Source organism: Nycticebus coucang, chromosome 1 (genome assembly GCF_027406575.1).
Source record: "Nycticebus coucang isolate mNycCou1 chromosome 1, mNycCou1.pri, whole genome shotgun sequence".
NCBI lineage: Eukaryota > Metazoa > Chordata > Mammalia > Primates > Lorisidae > Nycticebus > Nycticebus coucang.
Window position 1 is genome coordinate 119,447,674 of NC_069780.1, and position 23,953 is coordinate 119,471,626.

The window sequence follows — 23,953 nt, forward strand, 5'->3', positions numbered from 1 at the left end:
GCCATGAGCATTACTGTCACGAAATAACCCACCTTAAGGGAAGATACACCTTTGCATTCAGTTGATAGCAGTTTGGAAACATTTTGCATATCCTCAGTACTTCAGATATTTATAATTTTTAGAAAACTATGTAACATCCAAGTGAAGAAAACAGTTTTACACAATGAATTATAAAATTGAATTCCATTCAATTGAATTTTCACAAACAACTGTGCTTCTGTTCTTGATTTGAGCCTCACAGCCCCATTATAGGGTATGTGTTATTTCCATTCTATAGAGGAGGAAACCAGAGTTTGGGCTGCTCTGCCTCGGCCATGTTCTCAACACCAGAGTGCTGGAGTTATTTGTCCTCCAAATTATACCTGACCCCAGCATGCTTTATTTAGGTCTTTTTTCCTCAGATGGCATCATCTCAAACCACCCTTACCTGATAAACTACCCCTTAAATGCCCACGCATGTCCTTTCCTGCCTAATCACTCCCAGCCCATCCCACTATGGTATTTTCTCTTTACTTTTTCTCTCTCTGTAATCATCGTTTTGCTGCCCTTACATGTTTCCCCTTTCTCCCTTTAGAACATAAGCTTCATAAATACCAGGACTTTCTGTTTTATTCACAGCAATGCCCCTGGAACCTGGCATTGTACTTGACATTTTCATGTTTTGGTTTACAGTATCCGTGATCACGACTTAGCCAGGGTTTGATTGCCCGTGTACTCCAACCCAAAAGTCTAGTTTTAAATCTGCTATCTAACACACCAAATACATGACATGTCGCCTGTCTGCTCCAAAGCTGTGGCGAGTAGCCTGGACCACATCCTGCCAGAGGATCTGTACTCCATGTGTGTGTGCCTTCAGCTCCTTTCTGACAGTCAACTGTCACCCTGCCTGCCCGCCACCCTGACAAAAGTTCTGAAGAGTTCAAAGCGTGTGTTACACAGCCCTGGCATGTTTTACAGTGAGAGGGTAGTCGTGGGGAGGCCCCTTGTCCTGGAGTTCTGCAGGGATAAAGGGAGGATATAGTTTTGAGAGGAATGCTACAACTACAAAGTGCATCCTGAAGGCCATTTAGCTCACAATGAAGGTCTGTGTTTTAAAATAGCACTATAACAAAGTAACTACAGAGTTTTGGCAAGGGCTGCACCTATTTATAGAACTAAGTGAGCCAGAGTAAACAGTGCCACAGGACTCAGTTCTCCCTCGCCATAACCCCAAACTTATAAGAAGCACTATAATTATATTTTTCTACTTAAAAAAAAAAAAATCATAGTAGCCATTATCAGTTTAACCATACGGAAGCTCAGGCTGAGATTTCTTTTTTAAATGCATAGTTTTGATTTTCAACAGCTGCACTGGGTCTTTAATCATATATTATCTTTATGAAGCCTTTTTCTAACATATGTTAATTGGCTGTTTTCTGTGACAAATTATGAGCTCTTACTTTGATGAGGTTCAATTGCAATCATGTTGGAGTCGAGTACGTAGAGTTTCCACCCCTGCTGGCTCCTCAAACCACTACAAACATCCGCGCGTCACTGCGTGCTGAGTAATGGCAGGATTTGGGCTGGCTGATTTCTCTACAGATTTTTTTTTTCCACAGGATATTTTCAGCTTCTTTGTACTAAATCTGTTACAGGGTTTGCCCTTTTTAGCAGAAGCATGCTCTAAAATTAACAGCAAATCTTATTGGAGATTACTATAATACAGTGAGAAATATTTCATAATTCAACACCCCAGCATCTGTTTTGCTGGACTAGAATTTTAGTACATTTATTACATACGTTTTTAAAGTGAGCCCATTGTGAGGTTAGTGTTTTCTCAATTATCAGCATTTGGAAGTTTTCTCTTTTGAGGAGAATAATGGTTATTGATGGCGTAGGCGATCAGATATACAGGGTGGACATAAAGTGTGTGTGCAATTTACTATTTAAACTACTTTAAATTTCACACGAACTTTATGTCCACCCTGTATATCTATATAAAGAAAACACGTACTGTTTTCTCTAGGTGTTGCCAAACATATCAGTGGTGTTATTGTATTTTCTTTTTCTTTGCAGTACATCTTTTGGTCAAGTCATAAAAACAATTACATATTCCAGCAAGGTCAAGGTCTCATAAGATGCACAGCACCCACACCAGTTCTCTGTCCAAATGTCAGTTTTTAATGTATGATTAGGAGGAACAGACATGTTCTAATCCATCTGCTCTGAGAGTTGTGACAGATAGCCTACATCAAATACCAAAAGATGATCAGTGGTAACTATAATTAGAAAGATATAAAGATACAGTGCATTTGTTTACATTCACAAGTAGTCAGGGTAATTGATTGAGGCCTTCAGAACCTGAGTCAAACACCAGTCATATGGGGATTACTGTACCTATGTTTCTGCCTTGACATCTAAGGAATAGAACTCTAGGTAAGCTGTAGCTGTCCCAAAGCCCAAGCAAGGGGTCAAATTTTTGATATAGGTATTAGAGTTTAGAATAAGATGAGCCAGCTGTGCATAGAAGCTAGTCCTCCTCATGAGGCTGTTTTTAATCAGCCATTTCCCCAGAGAAGCACACAATCGCTGAGCTCTAAATCCTGAGGCTACCTGCGCTCGTAGGAAGGCCTGGGAACATCATTACAGAGCTTACAATTGAGCATATTGGAAAAAATTAGAGCAGAAATTAAGGGTAAGAAAGGTTAACTTAAGAAGTCTTACTTTGGTACTGATTTTTTTTTTTTTTCCAAAGGAGGTAGAGAGACCACGTCAGATGTAGGAAGAAAAAGGAATGTTAAACCCAACTTGTGAACGCAGATGGTCCTGGATTAAAAGATCGTTATAAACAAGCCCAACAGAAAGTTAGTATTGGTGTATATTAGCCAGAACTATTTAAACACGTGTAGAACTTGAGACCTATGTGTGAGTCAATTTCAGCAGGAGTAAATAAAGGTTCTTTTGCCCTGGTACCACTCAGAGAAGGGCTCCCAGAGTCCTGGAATGCCTCGCTGAGATTAGAAAGTCAGGTGATACACATTGTGTCTTAAGCTGGTGTACACAAAGAACTTGGGCTCAACTTGATAAGACACACGCTTAATTGGCTTTAAGAAAATAAACTAAGGTAAAGAAGGATGTGTAAATGAAACAGAGAACTTGGCGCTTGACTGTATGGAAGCCCAGGAGCCACGTGGCTTAATTGGGGCCAGTTGGGATCATTTAATGATTGCTGTCAGAAGATCAGATTTAATTCTCCTTATAAGAAGACCACAGTGGGATAGAGTTAAACAAATTGTCATCAGAGGTTTCAGATGAACAAAGCCTTAATTAGGTTGATTAGGATGCTGAAAAAGAGACGTAGAGAAATAGAAAAATTGATGAATCCCTGTGTTCCATGGCAGCCACATATAGGAATATCACATATAGGAATATCATATATATTTTTTCCATGGCAGCCACATATAGGAATATCATATATATTTTGAGAGATATATAGCATTCTGAACCTCCATATATTAGCCTGTGATGTTTTGATGTAAACTTCCTAAATGTGTAAAACTTAACGAGAGATAAAAATAAATGGCATTCAATTTGAATGGCAGATCCTTTATCAAGCATTTTCTCCTTAATGGACAACAAAAACATTGGCAGAAGGACAATAGTATTTCTTCCCATCTTAAGGTCATCTTTAATAGTTAAATAAACTGGGAAAGTAAATAATGACAGAAGCAGATTGTTTTCAAAGACATAATTTTCGGTCATTTAACACGATATCTGAACACACTAAAACAATGCCTTAGTTAGAATGTCCTTGTAGGCATTGATATCACAATCTTTTTTTTACTGTTTATTTACTGGTGGTAATACTTAGGACTACTCAGGTCTCTTAAAATGTACTCTCACTGTTTTATCTGTACATTTTGAAAGACGAAAATGTGTTTTGTCCATGCGCTGTGCCCACGTGCACACACACTCAAACGTGTCAGTAACACACATAAGGCTTCTGAGAAAAAATATTTTTAGAGCACTTCCATTTTAATAATGAAATATAACATATTAAGGATTAAGAACATAGTGATCATACATTTTTTCTAGCAGGATCCTGAGATGCCTGGGACTGCAGATTTTTTCTGTAATAGGATGAAAATGTGTAACAGCAACGTTCCCCCAGTTCGCGCCCGGCTTGCTCTGGAGGTGACAGTTTTGTGTCACTGGTGTGGATGTTGAATAGTGCTTAACTCAGGAACAAAAATCCAGCTGCGTGTGCTTATTGAGAGGTTACAGCTGGGAAACAGAACACAGTCTGTGATGCTGAATAGTGCCTCTCACTTTGCAATGAGGACGGTACAAGCTTTACCTTCTGGTAAACCCTGACCTGTCACTGTGTGGTCTCCGAGAGAAAACGTGGTGGCTGTACTGTTATGAAAAATTAGGAAAACAAAGACATGGTGGAACCCTGAATTAATTACTTAATATGATGTGGAAACACTGAAAACCATGGTGGGGTTGAATAGCATGAAGCTCTTGACATATTTAGACCATTTGGAGTTTATTCTGGCATGGGAATGCAGATTGCTATTTTCACTACAGTGTGAAAAAAATGTCCAGGACAGAACAGACAGTGGATAACCATGGCAGGGAAGCTGTGCCTCTCTCATGTTTATTAAATTGCTCACAATGCAATACAGTGGTTTAAAGGTATGTGTCTCCTAAATTCTGAACTATGTAAATAAAATGATTATGTCTGATAACAGCAGGTTAAGCCCACTTATTGAATTAATTGCAGGGGTTTTCAAAACGAGTGCCTGTTTAGCCTTATTATATTTCTGACATACATTTCATCTCCCTTTGTCCTTGGGGAAAGATATTAAAGTAGGACTAGGAGCATTAATGTAGAATTTTCAGCAGCCATGGTCATTGGGAAAATTGATATATTTCCCTAGTTATTTCTATTTTTGCAGCCTGAAGCTCTTCCATAGCTGATATTTAAGAGAAACTTATTAATTTTCCCAATACTGTGAATTTTTTCTTCATATGACGATTATTGTTGCAGGATAAATGAAGCATAATCTGTTAGAACTTGCTAATCAGCTTCGTAAAGTGAGGTCTTCGTGGTATATGCAAGGACTGGGCTGTTGACTTGGTGGCATTACTAAATGAAAAGGCTTTTACTTTATGCCTCCAGATTGAACCAGTCTTACAAATACTAGGCCATGTTGCCAGTGCTGCTGGGTATCCAGCATTCATCATCCTGCAAATGAAAAGTTTGTCTCCCTAATTTTGTGTAGGACAAGAGAACAGCAGTTCCAAGGGATTAAATAATCATTCTGTACTTGCACAACTTCTAAGTGCCAAACTAAAGTTCAAATTCTGACCTTTCTGGCTCCAAAGTCCATTTACCCTCTACTTCTCAGTATACATTATTCAAATTCCACATATGAGATGCTATGTAAGTACTGTGAAGTGAAGTTATCAGCCTGCTTCTGTGTAAGCAAAAATAGGAAAATATTTTTAGTAGTAGTTATTAAAAATAGCCAGTGAAGAAAATACCTCAGCTGAGAAATACAAATCATAATAAATTAATTCAGTGAATCAGCTAATACTTATGACTCCATACTGCACATCTGGCAGCGGGGCAAATGCTGGGAACACAAAGGTGAAACAAAAGCAGCATGGCTGATAGATGCAGAGGAAGAAGTACTCCTCCTCCAGGTGCCACTCGGGAGGACACTGTGCCTGGAGACCTGAAGGGCAGGGGTTGATGTGATCAGGAAGGAGCAGAGTGCTTCCTGAGGAAGGGGCGCTGAAGCTGAAACAGAGCAGAGAGAAATTAAGGAGACAAAGAAAGGAGTGAGGAACATTCCAGGCCCAAGGAATTGCACATGCAAAGGCCCTGGGGTAGGAAGGAACATGGCAGGTGTGAGAATCTAAAAGATAGCCTATGTTATTTATTATTTGTATGCATGATGTTATGTTACTGAGACTTAAAGATAACTCAGTATCATGTTGATACTAAATTGGGATAAATTAGGAAAATAAATTTGGATTTTTTTGTTTTGTTTATTGTTTTTTGTATTTTTGAGGCAGAGTCTCACTCTGTTGTCCCAGGCTCACAGCAACCTCAAACTCCTGGGCTCGAGCAGTCCTCTTGCCTCAGCCTTCCCGAGTAGCTGGGACTATAGGCAGTTACCACAATGCCTAGGAGTTTTTTATTTTTAGTAGAAATGTTTGCTCTTGCTGAGGCTGGCATTGGACTCCTGAGCTCAAGCAATCCACCTGTCTCGGCCTCCCGAAGTGCTAGGATTACAAGCCTGAGCCACCGCGCGAAAATTTGTTTTTGGCATGATGGTATTTATCAAGTGGGAAGAAAATGACTGTTCTTTTATTAATTACCCTTAGAGGGATGAGTGTTGGCTGTGTGACTTTGAAATGAACTCAGGTTGCACTCATAGTTAGGGTAATATAACATTAAATAAGATATTTGGTAAAATAAAGAGAAATAGAGTGAATTTTGGAACCAAAGAAAAATTCCTCAACTCATGAGATACCACACAGTCGAGTACCAACAAAAACAATAATTTGGTTATATCTTTTGAAGTTCAGAATATCTTTTAATGAAAAAAAGTACAATTTTCTGCTTGTTCCCTTTAACCAAAATATAACTACATGCCTCCTGTGTCTTTCAAATAAATCACAAAGTAGAAAGTTAAATGTATGTAGATGCAATGCAATGACCAAAATTTTCCATTTAAAATGATAACGAACCGCTTAATTGTTTTACTTATTAATAGTTAATACCAGATTTGTAGCAACTGAGCTTAGGATCATTTTTGCCCCTTCCTAACTATCCAGCTTGTATTTATTTAACAGTGTTATTTCTTGTTATAGTATGTAGTGTGCTCGCTTTTCAGCCTTGAAATTTTAGAATTTTTCTTTGTAAATTGATATTACATATTTGAATGTTTTTATCAGTATTCATAGGCTGTTTTATTTTAGTGACTGTATTGTACGTACTGTAGCGAAATATATGCCTTGTGAAGATAAGTTTAGCAGAAGAGGATTAATTTCTTCCCACATCTTTTAATGTGGCATGGCAGTCTCTAAGATCAAAACACGTAACTGAAGGTTATGTTTAACTTCTAAATCAAAGTGTTGTGGGAAGATGATTGAAATCTGATGATGACTCAGATCCACTCGGTATGTGGTTTTCTTCCTACAGAAACCTTATGGTAGAATGACATTTCCATGTTAGAAAGAGCCTAATAGTGATGAAATTAAAATACATAGTTTCAGTATGGACTGAAAGTTTGTTATTTGCCGTGGTTCCTAGTTTTAATTTTTTTTTTTTTAGGAACCTTGAAAGCCTCAGTAACGTAAGACTCTTTTTCCCTTCAGTTTATACACATACATATATATCTATATTTGTTTTAATGAGGGGGACCAAGTAATCAATGTATTTTACCAACAAGCGTTGATTGATTGACAGTTTTCATGATTCTGTTCTTTACCAAAACTAATAATCAGTCCATTTCAGGTCTTTGCTTGTACAGAATTCTTCATTTGCTTTAAAGGGTAGCTCTGGACCATTGGGCTGCGCTGTCTGTGTGAGATGATTTGTTTCAGGCATGGCAAACCGGGGTTGAGACAGAATGCCTACTGCCCCAGAGTAAACTCCGTGTTTGTTCCTCGCTTTTATTTATTGAAGCAGTCATAACAAAAAACTGACCTAGAGCCGAAGTGGGTTTTTCTCAGGTGTCTGAAAAATGGAAATTAAAAAATCACGTCCTCAGTCTGGATTTCTCTCACTGTCCCTTCTCTGAACCTCTCCAAGGCCTCTGTGTGGGGCGCACAGCACAGCACACGCCGACGGTTCTGCTCAGAGAAGGAAGTGGAGAGTTTTGGTTCCCATTTTACACTTCTGGAACAGTTTAGGGAAGGAAGCACCTTTACACCTTTTATTGTTCGTGGTTGCTGACATCACATCCTTCCCTGACCAGTCTGTGTGCGTGTTTCCTGCCATTCTGTCAAGATTCTTCTGTGCTAACTGGGAGGGATTTGTCCGAGGAAGGGAGGGAGGAGGAGAAGGAGGGGGAGGGAGGTGCCACTCAAGGGAACTTGTTTGTAACTGCAGGCATAGGACGATCTGTAGCATCTGTCCAGAAGAAAAATTCCTCTCCACTTGGGTCTCAAACCTTACTTTGCCTTCATCTGCCTGCGTGTGCCAAACTCACAGTGAACAGAAGTCTGCCATAATGAAGTTCCCCTTTTTAGTAAGCAGCCTCATTTTATTTTTCTTTTATTTAGGTTGGCAAAAAGAAAAAAAAAGCAGAAGACTGTAACTCTGTAGAGTGTTAACTATAGTAGAGTATTTCTTTTTTCTTTTTTGTTTTTTTTTTAATTACTGATTGTTTATATATAACTCTGTCATTTTCCAAAAATTGCTTCTTTCATGTGGAAAAAAGTAGCGTGGCCAGGCTGCTGGAATTATTTTAAGCTTATGGTTGATGGTATATAATGAAAGTTCTCGGCGTAAGTTGAAATTCTGCTACCTGTCGTTTAGCTGTTACATTCTTTTTTTTCATGTCCATACAAAGCAATTTTATAGATTACTTAAGTTACATCATCCTTCTCCACTGCTGTAGGCCTCCTGCAATTTAATACTTGAAACCAACCTCACATTATAGCTCCTGCATGGAAGTCAGCTTAGAAAGACAGTTATGCTAAGAAAACAACGGGTAAGCTCCTGTTAACCTTCCTAATTTCTACTGACAACCTTGAAATGTAGTGCCCCGTAATCCAGTGTTCTAAGCCACATGTTTCATGACACATTTTACTTCATGAACAGTTACTTGGTCACATCACCACCATGGATCACTCTGCATATATGAAATTGATATCGAATTTTGCATTTTAGCAATGTTTGGAAGGCAGCACTCAGGAAATATTGATTGATACCAGAAAAACCCGGTTTGGTTCTACTGAAACCTAAACTTGCTTTCTTCCTAACTTGCTTTGCATGCTTCAAGAAGGAAAATACATTCAATGGCATTTTTATCAAACATTATGTGCGTGCGCACACACGCACACACATTCATTGTGAACAAATGTTTTCCATCATGTTTTAAGAATTAAAAGTCCTTGCTCTGCTCTTTGTAAAAGTCATCTCATCTCAAAGCTGTGAAATGTGGGGTGGTGATACGGAGGAACTTGTTGAAGTTTGACTCATCAGGAACTCTGCCGTTCTGAGGAGACTTTTCTCCAGGGATGTTTCTCTGCTTGTTTGGTTATTTATAATGTATTTTGAAATCAGTATCTGTAGACGTTCTCCTCTCCTCTGCCTTGCCACCATGTTCTAATCTGTTCACCCTGACCTTCCACCTTAAAGTGAATAAGCGCTTAGGCAGGCACAGTCCTGTAAGCCGATAGGGCCACCACCCTCAGCTAAGCGAAAGGAAAGAAAACTCTCCCATATGCACTTGCTGTGGATTCACGGGTGGTTCTTTCTGTCATCAAGAAAGCCTGTTGGTCTCTTTGGGGTCTTGGCACATGCTTGGAAATACTATTTTAACGTGCTGCTTGCTTCCAAGGTAAGACTATAGGAAACACGGGAGACTTGCCCAGTTGAGTGATACTTAAGACTATTTCTAAAAATAGACAGATGGACAGTGTTTGGCAACATTGAATATATGATGCAATTATGCTTTGCGGGTCTTTCAGAGTTTAGGATGATTTTAACATTTTCTAGCTGATTGTCTCACCTGTGGTTGTCAAATGTGTTATTTCTATAACTCTTTAAACCTTTTGAAGTACTTCCAATGTTTTAAAAGTATAGCTGGAGTATTGGTTTTTGATGAACACTGTGTGGTCGTGATTTTACTCAAGATATATATTCTGGGAGGCAGAATTGAACTGCAGTGTAGTAGAAAGATGGGCCAAAGAGAATGGATAGTCCTAGTATTAAGCAGCACTTAATCCACCAGAACTAATTATATCATAATAGCTTCTGCAATTAGATAATCACTGAAAACTTAAATTAAAAAAAATTTACCCAAGGTGATAAAGAATTTGGAAATTAAATTAAAGAAATCAAAAGACAGCTAATGATCAGACCAAGTGTGTAACGGCCTTCCTGTTCCAAGGACTTTGAATTGGAGCCAAATAATCTATTATAGCCAGGACATTGGCTTAGCGTTACATAATACATGTGGGAATTTATCAGGTTTGTTGTCAGACACCAGCTAAAATAAACAGGGAAATTCTGAGCAGTGTATAAAGTACTTACTTTCATTGACATAAGTTGAGACAGAACAATTGAAGCTGTTGCTTGCAAATGAAGAAACTACTGTGGAATGCTTTCTTGTTAACTTTCATATTTCAAATTTTTTCAGATATAATTTTAAACAAAGCATATTGTATGCTTTTAATATTCTGCGTTCTTAGGGTTTATCTCATGTTATTGATGATCCTTTATTTAATTTTAATTCATGACCTAGAGCTCTCCAGTAAATAATTTTGAGCTTCTGTAATTTTATATCTTACTCCCCAAAGAGAAATAATATGTCTTTTTTAAATATTTGAAATTAGAGGGCTGGTGGTTTATTGTGAAAAAATACATAGTTTTAAATGAAATAATAATATTAATTTTTGCACCATTTATTTTCTATCAACTATTATCTTTTTTGATTATTACATTCAAGATATAGTTTAAGGGCTTTCAAAAAGGAAACAGTATCACTACTGATGTGAGATTAAATACCTCATGTTATTTTTACAGTGTTCTCATAGCAGTTTTTTTAAAATAATATTAAAGTGCTTAGATTTAAATTAGTTGACATTTACATATATCAAATAGCACTTTCATAATCGTCCATCCTATTTGCATAACGCCGGACGTTATCACCTCTGCTGTCAAAACAGAAGATTGTTTTCCCTTCAGAAATGAATTAGCTGCCCTACTTAGCATACACAGGTACATAAAGGTTCATTAACTCTCTGATTTAGGTAATTTTTCGTAACAGAAGGATGAAATTGTCACCTAATTTCATTAAAAAATATTAAGAAACTTTTTACAAAAAATACATTTCAAGTATTGGGCATTAAAGCATAGTTTGTATCATTTATTTGGCTTGTTAAATTACTTGTAAGATTATTTTAATTATAAAAACAAATAATTGCTATTTGATATCCACCTGCCTGTGATATAACATGTACTTTTCATAAATAGTTGTTTTCATTCAATAATTACTTTCATTCAATTAAAAATATTCTAATATTTCTTGGTAAAATTAGAATGTCATAGTCCTTATGAAACTGGCTAGCTGTTAGAGTGAAATTTAATTTGTCTTTTTTGTTCAGCAGGAACGAATGCAGGAATTTGGGAACTGAGCTGTGTAAGTGCTGAAGAAGGAGATTTGTTTGGAGGAAACAGGAAAGAGAAAGAAAAGGAAGGAAAAAATACATAATTTCAGGAACGAGAGAGAGAAGAAAAACGGGGACTATGGGGAGAAAAAAGATTCAGATTACGAGGATTATGGATGAACGTAACAGACAGGTGAGTGGAGTAAACTTTTCTTTATATCATTAATTATATAGACTATTTATTACACTTTCCCCGAGTATGTTAAGGGCATTGAGAACATTTGAACCTGTAAATATCCTTTACAAGAAGTATTAGTGAATTAAATGTGGCCAGTGTAAATACTAATAGTCCTTATATGTAAAGGGTTGGGGAGAATCATTTTATCTGTTAGAAATATAGTTGACACACATTCATGGTCATTCACTTTTTACTTCAACTTGAATTTTAAATGGGAGCTGCACTCTTGTGACATGAATAGCTTGATAATTAGGAGTTAATAAGCATAACATTGCTACATTGCACGCATCATCAAACAAAGATACTCTTATATTCATGGGAACTAGACCTTTTGTGGTCATTCATTGAAAGGTTTATAATGTAGGCCAAAAATCCTGTATAAAAAATGGCTTTCATTCTATTCACAGTAAAAAAAGACTTTGAAATACATTCAAAATATTTTAATGTTGTGCTGGCAACAACAAAGAAAACACCCACACAAGATACTAATAACTTAAAATATATAGGCAAGATCTATCTGTTAATTCATACCATTTTCTTTAAATCCTAAATTTCATAAACACAGAGGCAGATGGTGGTATAAGTTTTTGTCTGGAATTCCAGTGATAATGTCTGCGTGATACAATTAATCTATTCTGAAGACTTTACACATCCAAATGCTCGATTCGGCGTTAAAGACTTATATATCATGAATGCCTGCATTTGACTATTATTTTTCTTCACACTTCTGGAGAGTGGATTTAATTAAGCTGTGTAAGGATAGCTGTGGTTTGTACACATTCTAATGTTAAAAATCAAATAGTAGTCTCTGGGAGAAATGATAGCCCATGCATATGGATAGTGGAATCTGCAGAAGGGCATTTCTTGGCTATGGGAGGCAACAGTGTGTTTGCCTTTTGCCCAGTTGCACAGAAGACTTTTGAAGGACAGCCTTGGGGGACAGACTGTAATTTCCCCTATAATAGGCACTCATCTCCCCTATTGCTTCCTTTTATTTTCTTGGGCCTATAAGTGAGGCCATAACTGATTTTTAAATTTAATTTTGTTACATGTGTAAATTCTAATAAATAAACATTATTTATGCCATCAATGCCAGTATGCCTTTAAGTAACAAAAAAGTGTTTAGGTTTTCAAGTTTATACTCCTCTAACTCCTGTAAATTATAGATATATTTTAAGGTACATATGACTTCAACTATTTTGGGATGAATATGAATGACGTGGAGATTTATGAAGAATTATTTCACTGTTCCCATACACATTTTTTTTTTTTTTTTTTTTTGCAGTTTTTGGCCAGGGCTGGATTTGAACCCACCACCTCTGGCATATGGGGCCAGCGCCCTACCCCTTTGAGCCACAGGCGTCGCCCCCATACACATTTTTTTATTGCCATGAGTCAAGCCAAAAAGCAGTAATTTTGTTAAGATAAAACTACTATTTTTCAGCTAGCTTATTGTTTGATATTAAGTCTGATATATTGACTGTCAGGTACTACTCACAGTTTAGAGCTCTTATGTGGACTAGAACTTATTTGGAGGACAGTAAAAAGTTACGTGAATTAGCATTTACACTTCATTAATAATACCAGGTAAATTTTAGGTTCATGAAATTCCATTAAATCATTTTGCTTACAAAGATAAAAGAAAAATACTGCAAGTTGAATTCATGAGCTTTCATTATGCCTTATAAAGGAACACAAATCTCACCCAGGGATGCAAGAATTGTAGCACCACATTTTTGAGCTAAATATTGAACATCTTTCCTTAATTAAAATGTAGTTGCGTCTACAATTGTTATTTTAACCCGTGTTAGAAGTCAGAACTTGAGGAGAAGAAAAATTATTCAAATTCTGCTTTATATGACTTTTTTCATTCTAGAGATAGATTTCTTGATTTTATTCTGTAGAATTTAAGATCTATTTATTCTTTCCTCCAGTCTTTAGGGTTAGTTCAGGGTTTTTAAATGGAATTAGTAAAACTGAAAACTGCCATATTTTAAGGTACATTTCAGTGGTTATTTTAGATGACTGCTGGCAGTTTTAAACAGCATCTTACATATGTTTGTCATGCGCACTTCTTACCTGTGATGAGAATGATTGTAAGAGTCATTTGGGAGAAAGCTTGGAATATGTAGGTCACTTCTAATAATCAAAACCAGCAAACCTGGAGCAGTGTATCATACCAAATGTGGATGAACCCCTAACCTGTGCTTCCTGTAAACTGTGTGTTCATATGTTGAAAAGAAAGCTGTTGGCTGCTTTGCCCTTGTACAAGCTGCCCCCGCTGCAGACTGCTATATAACCTCACACAATGCCTCAATGTCATCTTTTCTTAAAAGTTGTCCAAGACTGTTCCACCACTGCATCGTTTATTTGGCTAGACACACAGAACAAGGTATGTTTTTACCAGAAAAAGAAATCCTGACTTAAAGCGTGACATGAAATATTACAGAACGAATGTCCTAAGTTTATATCATTAAGAAATAAACCATTCTGTTGTAAAACAGAATGACTAATTGTTGAAATTGAATTTTGCCTGTACTTTATCCTTCATAAAGTCAGAAGTAGGAAATACCTAAAATTCAGAAACTCCAATACATGAACTAGTTTAGTGGAGGAAAAAAATGAGCAACTTTTTGTATTAAAATTATTTTCTGAGTTCATAAAAAGTTCATAAAACTGCTTTCTTAATTTCTAACCTGAACATGATGGATTTGGGGGATTAATATATAAAAATAAAATCTTGAATTGCTGGCGGTGCCTGTGGCTCAAAGGAGTAGGGGGCCGGCTCCATATGCTGGAGGTGGAGGGTTCAAACCCAGCCTCTGCCAAAAACTGAAAAAAAAAAAAAAAAACTTGAATTGCTAATCTCTTACAAAAATTTTCAGACAACTTAATAAAAGTAGCTACTAATTATGGATTGGCTACATATATGTATATTATCCCATTTAATCCTTATTAATCCTTATTTATGCCTGAATAATTCACTGATTTATTTAATCAAATAATACTAGATCGCAGTGTGCCAGACACTAAGTTTTCATGCATCTTATCTTCTGCTTTGGAGGTCAGCACATTTTTCTGTAAAGGACCAGATAGGAAATTTTTGGCCTTGACAGCCATACATTCTCTGTCTCAGCTGCTAAGCTGCTCAGCTCTGCCCTAGGAGTGTGAAAGCCACACCCAACATGTAAATGAATGAATGTGGTTCTTTTAGGTAAAGCTTTACTGACGCGAACGTGGGAGGCCGATTGGTAAGCCATAGTTTGTGGATGCAATAGTCTGTCATGAAATACCTAGATATATGACAAAAACTTTACTCATACATGCTATGAATGAACATATCAAGTGTCTGCAAGAAAAACAGGAGATACTTTATTAATATCAAGTTTGGAGAAAGGCCCCTCAGAAGTGCTAAAAGATCCGTCTTTCAGGCCCCGTCAGCATCCCAGATGACGGAACAGTATTTGGAATCGCTCTGAGAGGAAAGAGCTTGGCTGAGGAGCCGAGGAAGGCCAGTGGGGTTGGAGCCTAGGGTGTGACTTCAGAGGGAAGAAAGGAGAGATCAGATGCTAGGCAGGGAAGTGCAAAGCTTTGAAGGTCCTCTTAAATTCCAAATAACTGGCCGAAGATAATGCAGTTAAAGCTAGGGAAGTGGGCAAGCTCTGAGCCCAAATCTCTCCTGTTTAAAACAAAACAAAACAGAGCCTGCTTTTCTTAAATATGTCATGATGCGTCCAGTATAATATAACAGCTGAAAGCATGGTTTTGTGTCATTGCTTTTCCTGGTTCTAACATACTTCATCCAGTATAATCAAATGGCTAAGAGCACTGTTTCTAGAAACACACAAACCTGGCCCTTGTCCCTGTTCTGCCACTTACCAGCTGTATCACCCTCCTCATCGGTCCTCTCATCAGTAGAGTGAGGGTTAAAATATAGTACCTACCTTCCCAGGTCAAGGAGATAATTAAATGAGGTGGTAACTGTAAAGCACCTGGCAGGTAGTTAGTGCTCAGCAAGTTTACCTGTTACTTTTTCTTACTGCCTCACGCTCTTTGAACCATTAGCTATTACCGTCAACATGATTTCTATCAAAATAACTCCTGTGCCATGTGGCAAGCACAGTGAAGAAGGGTCCCTAAACCTTCATTCCACGAGGATTTCACCCTAAAAGGGTACTGAGAAGATGGAGGAAAGTGGAGCAGAGTTAAGAGCAGGAGCGCAAAGTTGTCCCAGAAGCTAATAGGGAGCTAGAGAACCCTGCCGGGGCGGGAGTCTGCTGATGGGAGGGAAGGGCGTTTGGACAGGAAGGAAAGATTACACGGGACATTTGCCCAGCAGAGGTGGAGAAAAATGGTTTCCTAAATTCTCTGCATGTAGGACTTATTTGCAAATGTATGTTACTGACCAAATTGTTTTTTAACTACTTGTCACCATCTTTATCACTTCCAGCCTCCAGCTTATGCTAACACCACGATCTCAGTCTCCCCATCTGCATTTTTCCTTTTCACCCTTGAAATACCTCCATCAATTAGGCAATCATAATCTTACCCTCTTTCACATGGTGCCACTTTTTAATCATGCTCCAGAAACAGTCAGGTTTTTTAATGAGTTTTGTCCTTGCATGACTCTTTTACAAACAGAATATATTTAGAAATCTGTTATATCTGTTGTAATAAGAAGAAAGAAATATACAAATCAGACATCTCGGCCTAGACCCGTTTACTTGCATGTTGGCATTCAAAATTCTCAGCTTTCTTACTTTAAAAGGATAGGAGAGGTAAACCCAAATTTATTTGTGCAACTTGTTATAAAATGGCATTTAAATATTTAAATAACTGCAAGGGGAAAATATTTGCCAAATACACAGTTAGGACTTAAAATAGTTAAGTTAAGGGAAAAATATATTGAAATATCATCAGTTTCCTTTTCTTCCATCAGATCTGGCCCACTAACAGTTTTTGCCGGCAAACAAAATCTCATGTAATTATCAATACATCGATTTGTGAAATAACTGGGGCACAAATTAAAGTCCATTAGCAATAGTCTGCTGTTAATTGGAGAGTCTCCTTACAACTAAAAGAATGCAGAGCTCCTAGCTGATAAATTTTCTAACTTTTCCTCTTCTTGTGTTCAGTTTCTTTACATGACTTACAAATTACATAAAATGAGCTCGGAAAAAAAGCTGGAAAAATGTGTTGAGTGTGTGTTAGGCAGCGCCTGTGGCTCAAAGGAGTAGGGCACCAGCCCCGTATGCCGGAGGTGGCGGGTTCAAACCCAGCCCCAGCCAAAAACTGCAAAAAAAAAAAAAGATGTGTTGAGTGTGGACACAGCCTCTGACAGTCTCTACATCCTGACATTCTAAAACTAAGTCTGGTATATTCTACACTAACCCGAAAAATAAAAAGAGATGTGTAGATTCCCTCAAGAGACTTTACAAAAAGAAAAAAAAAAATCCTTAATTTGTCCTGTTTGGATCTTATTTCAAAGGGATTTTTAATGTAACTTTCCTTTGAGGTGATAGCCAGAACATCAATAAATAAAAGGATTAATTAGAGTTATAAATTTGGGAGCTACATTCTAATAATCTAATATAAAATTTGTTAAAAGAGAGATAGATTCGCTTTTTAAATGTAATTGGATAACTGAGAAATACAAATTAATTGTTTCAAAGAAGTGATTCTACGATGAGTTCTGAGCCATGAGTTGGAAACAGAGTGACACAGTCGCACACAGTCACAATGGTGAATGCATTTCCTTTCCCTCTCCACAAAGACAACTTCCACATTTGTCAATTTTACTTCAAAGACCGTAAGAAGCATCCTTGTTAGTCAAGAAATATCTAGAAGCTGTTTTCAGATCTAATGAAGAAAAAGTTCAATCAGGGTAAAAGTGTTGATTTTTCTATCTCTGAGTCCAAAATAAGTCACCAGATAGCCCATAATTATGATTATGGTGCGTTTTTCTTAGTATCATTTCTTAACAACTAACCACCTGCCCTGTGCTTGTGTTAAAAGTAGTGCTAAATTCATTTTATATCAATAAAATTGGGGTGTTTCATGGTAGAATTAGGGTGATGCATACTGGGGATGCCTGAGTAAAGGTGCCCCATGCATATAGGTTAAATCATTCTTTTATTAATCTTAAAATCACCAAGAGAGAAGTTTTTATTTAAGGAATGTGAATTACTAGTGATTGAAGGGTTTGAAAAAGAAAATGGGCGGGAGGTGGGAGGGGCGTAAATTGTACTTTCAAGAGTTTCCAAATGAAAAAAAAAAAAAAAAATAGCCAGAGTGCTCAAATGTATTCTGTGTTTAACAGCTGTGACATCAGGCCATTCATTTCTATTTTATTCCTAGCAATTGGAAAACAATTCACAAATAATCTCCCAAGTATCTAGTTGAATCATAGTGATAATGTGCCACACACTCCCTACTCACATACAAGCTGTGACATTTTAGATTAATGTCAGCTGGATCTGTTCCATTCCTGCCAGAAAGATGTTCCCGGCTGCCCTCAAACTCATTCATTAGTTTTTCTTTGGTAGGAAATCAAACAGAGACCACAATTTTCACAAGGACATGATAACTGTCTCCTCTAGAATTCTGTCACTGCATTTCAGAAATAAACTCTTCTCTGAACTTGAGGAGTTTTTAATTGTTTCCAGTTCTAGTTTGCGTATCTCATATAATTTCTATTTAACATTATAATTTTTTAAAATTCTGATGCTTATATTTATTGTATCTCAGGCATTTTGTGTAGACAGTTGCCGTGGAATGGTCCCTGTCATCTCTGTGAATGCATGCTCGAACCGCTATTTGGTACAAGTCGCCTTTAGCTTTGCAAATGCACAAACTACGTGTGACACTGTATTACAGAGAAACCAACACTAAAAATACTAACATTATAAATAGACCATGTAAACCAAGAGGTTTGTTTCGAACTATAAAGTAAAAGACACATTTCTAATTGTTTCAAAAGCCATGTCCTCTGCAGTCTAGACTTTCTTCAACATTACCCTTGGTTTCATTTAAAATGGAACTACTTCAAAAATCATTATGGTGTGGGCGGCGCTTGTGGTTCAGTGAGTAGGGCGCTGGTCCCATATGCCAGAGGTGGTGGGTTCAAACCCAGCCCCGGCCAAAAACCACAAAAAAAAAAAAAATCATTATGGTGAAAATATTTTTAAAGGTTTTGCAACTCAATATGTTCTTATTGAAGATGATTTGGAAACTTTATTTCTTCTGAGAATAATGGCTTTGGCAAATAAAAAAAATGACAGAATGAAATGGAAGTAAATTAAAATTCCATAATATGCAATATGTATTTGTGTTTCTCTTGAAACATGTTGGACCATTAATACGGATAAGAGAACCAGTCTAAATGTTTAGAAATTTAACTTTAATTTTAAATTGGAACAGTTTAATTTAAGAAAATCACTAACATTTAAATAACATTTCAACAAATGTAACTATTTGGAAACTACAGCCGAGACAGCCTCCTGCCTTCTGTCTTGAAAGGATTGATTTGGAAGGCCCTGAGGGAGAAAATACTGGAGTGAGGAGGTGGACCTGAAGCAATTGTGGAGAGGAAGAAGTTACACTCTTCCTGTTATGACAGGAAGATGTAGACAAATGTGCTTCCTGACCACTCGCTCTGCAGGGAATGAAGTATTCTTTGACCTTTACCTTAGGCACATTTTGGCTTTGTTGAACTCGTAAACATGTTTTTGCCCCTAAAATATTAACCTGGTTTATTTGATTCTTCTTAATATCAATTTATGTAGATGAGGTATAGAGAAACCGGAGTATTTATTTTATAACTGCATCCCAGGTTGGATTAAGAACATAAATCAATCCTTTACCCCGGACCAAGCCGATCTGAGCAGCACAGATGAAAACGTAAAAGTATATCATTCTGGTCTTCTCTTTCAAAAAGCCAAAAATATTCCTAGGTTTTAAAATGGGCCACAATAAAGTCTCTTAAATCCCTATTAATTCAATAATTTTAGATCAGGCTTCTTCCTGTTCCTCTTATAGGCAAAAATGTATTAGAAATCAGCTGTCACAGATTTTAAAATCCAGACTCTGGATTTTAATAAACACTTAACAGATTTCATTAATACGCATTCCATTACTTGACTGTGATCTAAGTCACTGTTTATTATTTTTCCTCAAAATAGTGTGCCATGCACAAGATTGGGAGTTTTATTTTGGGACTTGGGGTGTTGATTTAGGGTGAGGGGTCATTATAGCTCTAAATACACACTGAGCCCCTTATTTTAATCTTTCTATCAAGTTCAGAATTTTAGGAACTACTGCCTGGAAATCCTTTGGAAAAGCTGCTATATTTCAGCAGAGCATGGCTCAATTTGCTTGAGGCTAATGAGGACAATAGTCCTCTTTGCAGAAGAACACACTGCTGGCTCATCCTCGCAAGTTTTGCTGGAGGGTCAGAAGTATGTGGTAGCAGTCTGCTTGAAAGAGCCCCTCTCCTTTAAAGAGCCTTTCATTTAACATGGCAGGCCCCATCATTGTATAAAGGATCGCTTGTCTAGAACACAAGTCTGTAGTGGAATCACTCCCTCCCATCGAGAGTAATCATCAGGCCTCAAGCTTGCAAGCCTTTCTAATGACAGACTGAATTAAACAAAATAAAACTGAAGAGGAATACTTTAGAACAGTTGTGCCATTACTTACTCTCAGAAACAAGGTGGGGGGAGGGGAGCCTTAGGAAGGCATTTCCCTTTTTTTCAATTAAAGATTGTCGTTACAGACTCTTGACTCCATCCCTAACCCCTTTAAACACATAGGAAGACCTGTGGCTTCTGGATTACAGAGCGTATTGTATCTAGGAACTGTCTGTCTGTCACTCATTAGTCATTCCATTTCCTTGACTGGGAGGAAACTGTGAGATGATCTAGGCGAGGGGATGGGGGAGGAGGAGATCTGAAATATTTTCATAGAATGAGAGTTATATTTATCGTGAGTCTATGTAGAGAGAGGAAAAAAAAGATAAAACCTCAAAACTTTGAAAAGAGAATTAGCTGGGTATTTTAGCCCCCAACACATCCTAAAACAAAGAAACTGCTATCACTTTATGAGTTAAAGAAATGAGTAAAAACTTCTCCACTCGTTGAGAACCCTGAGGCTCAAATAAGATTAGGCTGAAAATATTCTGATTGATGGGAAGAAGTGTTTGGGACCTGCAGATAAGATTATTGTTGCTTCCCTTATGATACGTCTGAAGTCATTTGGAGTTAGGCCTTAATTATTCTTGCAGATGTGGGTAGCTGCTGTTTCCAAAGGTCCTTTTCTTTCATTTGTTCAGAACTCTTTTCTGTAAAGCACAAGGATTATCACAGTTAATGCAGCAGTGAAGTTCTTCTGAGGTGACTTTATGAATGGGGCCAGGACGAGGCGTTGGGCCGAGGGAGCAGGCACGTGGGGTGGAGACAGACCATGCAATGCCCTTCCCGTGGCACGGGAGTCAGGCTAATTTCCCTGCCCGGTAGGAAATGACACGGGACTCCTCCTCTGTTTTTAGAACTTGTCATTTACATTGCTTATGTGTAAGTCAGAGGCCTACCTTTTAATTCTGGCTGTAAGCAGACCTGTATTTGCTTCCAACTAAAATACTTCCCATTTTGTGAAATTTAAATAAACATCTATAAATATAGAACTGGTGTATGCCCCCTACGGCACACATGTGGCTCTCACAGGCTTCAGTGGGAATGGCCGGTGTCTAAGGGTAGAGCTGGCTATCGAGTCCACACCAGAATCTAAAAACAAATGTGTTCTCAGTGTTCTAAGCATTATTTTTTGTTTGTTTGTTTTAACCTAGAAAGCTATCTTCATATTAATTCATGTGTTGGGCACTACTCCGCTTGGACTCCTCAGAATTTCTGATGGCTCTTGACACATATAACATTCCAAAGAAGAGTACCTGTACATTGCTCAGTAAACAGTTGGCTGGGCCCATGCTTTGCTGAACTGCAGCTCCTGAAATGCATAGGTATCTGAAGTAGGGAAGGAGACTGGGCACAGGGGCTGACACCTGTAATCGTAGCTTTCTGGAAGGCCAAGGCAGGTGGATTGCTTGAGCTCAGGAGTTCTAGACCAGCCTTGTAAGAGCAAGATGCTATCTCTGCTCTGTCTTTTCTACTAAGAATAGAAAGCTAGCTGGACATCATGGCAGGTGCTTTATAGTCCCAGCTACTCAGGAGGCTGAGGCAAGAGAACCTCTTTAGCCCACGAGTTTGAGGTTGCTGTACGCTGCGATGATGCGTGACACTCTACCCAGGGCAACAGAGTTAAGACTCTGTCTCAAAAATAAGTAAGTAAATAAAATAAAATAGAGAAGGAAAACTGAGTAATGGATAAAAGGACGAATTGTTTATGAAGAGGGTTCTATTTCTAGTTGATCGTTTGGAGAACTTGGGTAAAGCAATTCACATCTTTGTAGTATTCATCTGAGAAACGGGATGATAATCTGTGCCAAATAATAACTTCAAAGAGATACTGTCAAATGTGGTCTGTGAACCTCTTAGAAAAAATTCACCAAATAAACTCTTATCTAAAAACAGTATAACAGATATGGTAGATTCCACTTTCACCAACAAACCCATACACAAAATTTGACCCAGACAAGATTATCTCTTGTTCGGTTTTACAAAAATGTATGTTTTTTACTATAAGCTGAAATGACAATTAAAAGAAGTCCATGAAATTGTCTTCTCTTGGTAACAAACATCCTGCTAGTCTGAGCATCCATAGTAATTTATTATTTTATTATATTTATTTTATTAATTTATATATATATATATTATTTTTTACTGCGGTTTTTGGTCAGGGCCGGGTTTGAACCCACCACCTCCGGTATATGAGGCTGGCACCCTACTCCTTTGAGCCACAGGTGCCCCCACATAGTAATTTATTTTTAGCTATTCATTTTTGATGGCAAAAAATGCGTAATTCCTCCATCTGTATATTTCATTCATTCAATGAGTAGTAGTCAAGTATTGTTCTTGGATGTCAGTTTAAAAGGATGAAGAGAAGATGGTCCAGGATCTAGCTGAAGAAGACCTCTAATCCAGACATAAGTAAATAATGGTAACACAAATTGACAGGTCTCAAGAGAGCAGGCTTTCACAGTATGTAACAAGAAGTGACTAAGCCTGGTTCATCAGAGAAAAGATACATCTTGTCTTGGGCAGCATTTCACAGTCACTTAACACTTGTATTTATCCCTTTGTCTAGCTCATAAAACTGAGAAGTCTATCATTGCCTCCCATTTTACCAGTGAGGAAACTGGGGTTCAGGTCAGTTAAGCAGTTTACTCAAGGGCACACAGCGCATAAATGGCAGAGCCCAGACTTGATTTTCAATTCCCATGATTTTCCTTCTACACCACACTGCCCCAGTAAAGATGCATTTATGCTAATTCTTTAGGAATACTTTGTTTTTGTTTTTTGAGGCAGAGCTTTGGCATCACAGTTCACAGAACCTCAAACTCTTGGGTTCAAGAGTTCATCTTGTCTCAGACTCCCCAGTAACTGGCAATACAACTGCCCACCAGAAAGCCTGCCTAGTTTTTCTATTTTTAGTAGAGACAGGGATCTTGCTCTTGTTCAGGCTGGTCTCAAATTCCCGAGCTCAGGTGAACCACCTGCCTAGGCCTCCCAGAGTGCTAGGATTATAAGCATGAGCCACCATGCTGGGCCTGATTGTGTAGAAATATTTTAATAATGTGAATTCCTATGTTATCAACCTGGACAATTACTTTTATGTTCATTTTCAGCACACCATGTGATAACGTCTACTCAGATTCTTCACAGTCTTTCGTATCCCTTCTAATTACAAAAAGAAATTACCCCATTTTATATCATGGGAATTGGAAATTAGAGATGATAATAACATTGATGGAATTGAGTAACCAAAACATAAAGCATTCTGTAGGGTGGACGCTTGCTTGAATCATATTACTACTCTTAACTTCCCTTTTGCCCAGAAGTCTGTGCTACCTTGGCAGAGAATCTGAACATCTAAAAATCAGAATGAGAATTTTTGAAGTGTCTAGTCCAATTCCTGCTTAATTCAGGAACACCCTCTACAGCTTCCTAAGATACACCTCCTCTGGACATGTTCAGGAACAAGCTGCTTCCTACTTGGGTCGCGCTAAGTCTGCTCTTGGACAGTTCTCATCACTAGATTTTTCCCTTGTTTTCACCCTCTTGATGATTTTCAACAAGGCTTTCTCATTTCACTCTATGGAATAGAACAGTAACTCGTGTGTCTCATCACACAGCCACAATGCTTCAGACCTTGGAAAGCGTTTAGCATTTCACTTTTAACTCTTATTTTTTCTGAGTTAAACCTTCC

The 23,953-nt window shown here is 37.7% G+C and overlaps 1 protein-coding gene across 21 annotated transcripts in view; it reads left to right on the plus strand.

Moving 5' to 3' along the window:
• Positions 1-23,953, plus strand: part of MEF2C (myocyte enhancer factor 2C) — a 172,302-nt gene that overhangs the window by 64,414 nt on the left and 83,935 nt on the right. For 7 of the 21 annotated variants that reach the window (XM_053586873.1, XM_053586798.1, XM_053586760.1 and 4 more), the window contains one exon: positions 11,335-11,530. In XM_053586873.1, coding sequence (XP_053442848.1) covers positions 11,477-11,530 — 54 coding nt within the window. In that variant the 5' untranslated portion in view covers positions 11,335-11,476. Of the gene's footprint in view, positions 1-8,096; positions 8,250-9,226; positions 9,567-11,334; positions 11,531-23,953 lie in introns of those variants that run through there. The other 14 variants (XM_053586742.1, XM_053586740.1, XM_053586836.1 and 11 more) reach the window with 9 other exon arrangements.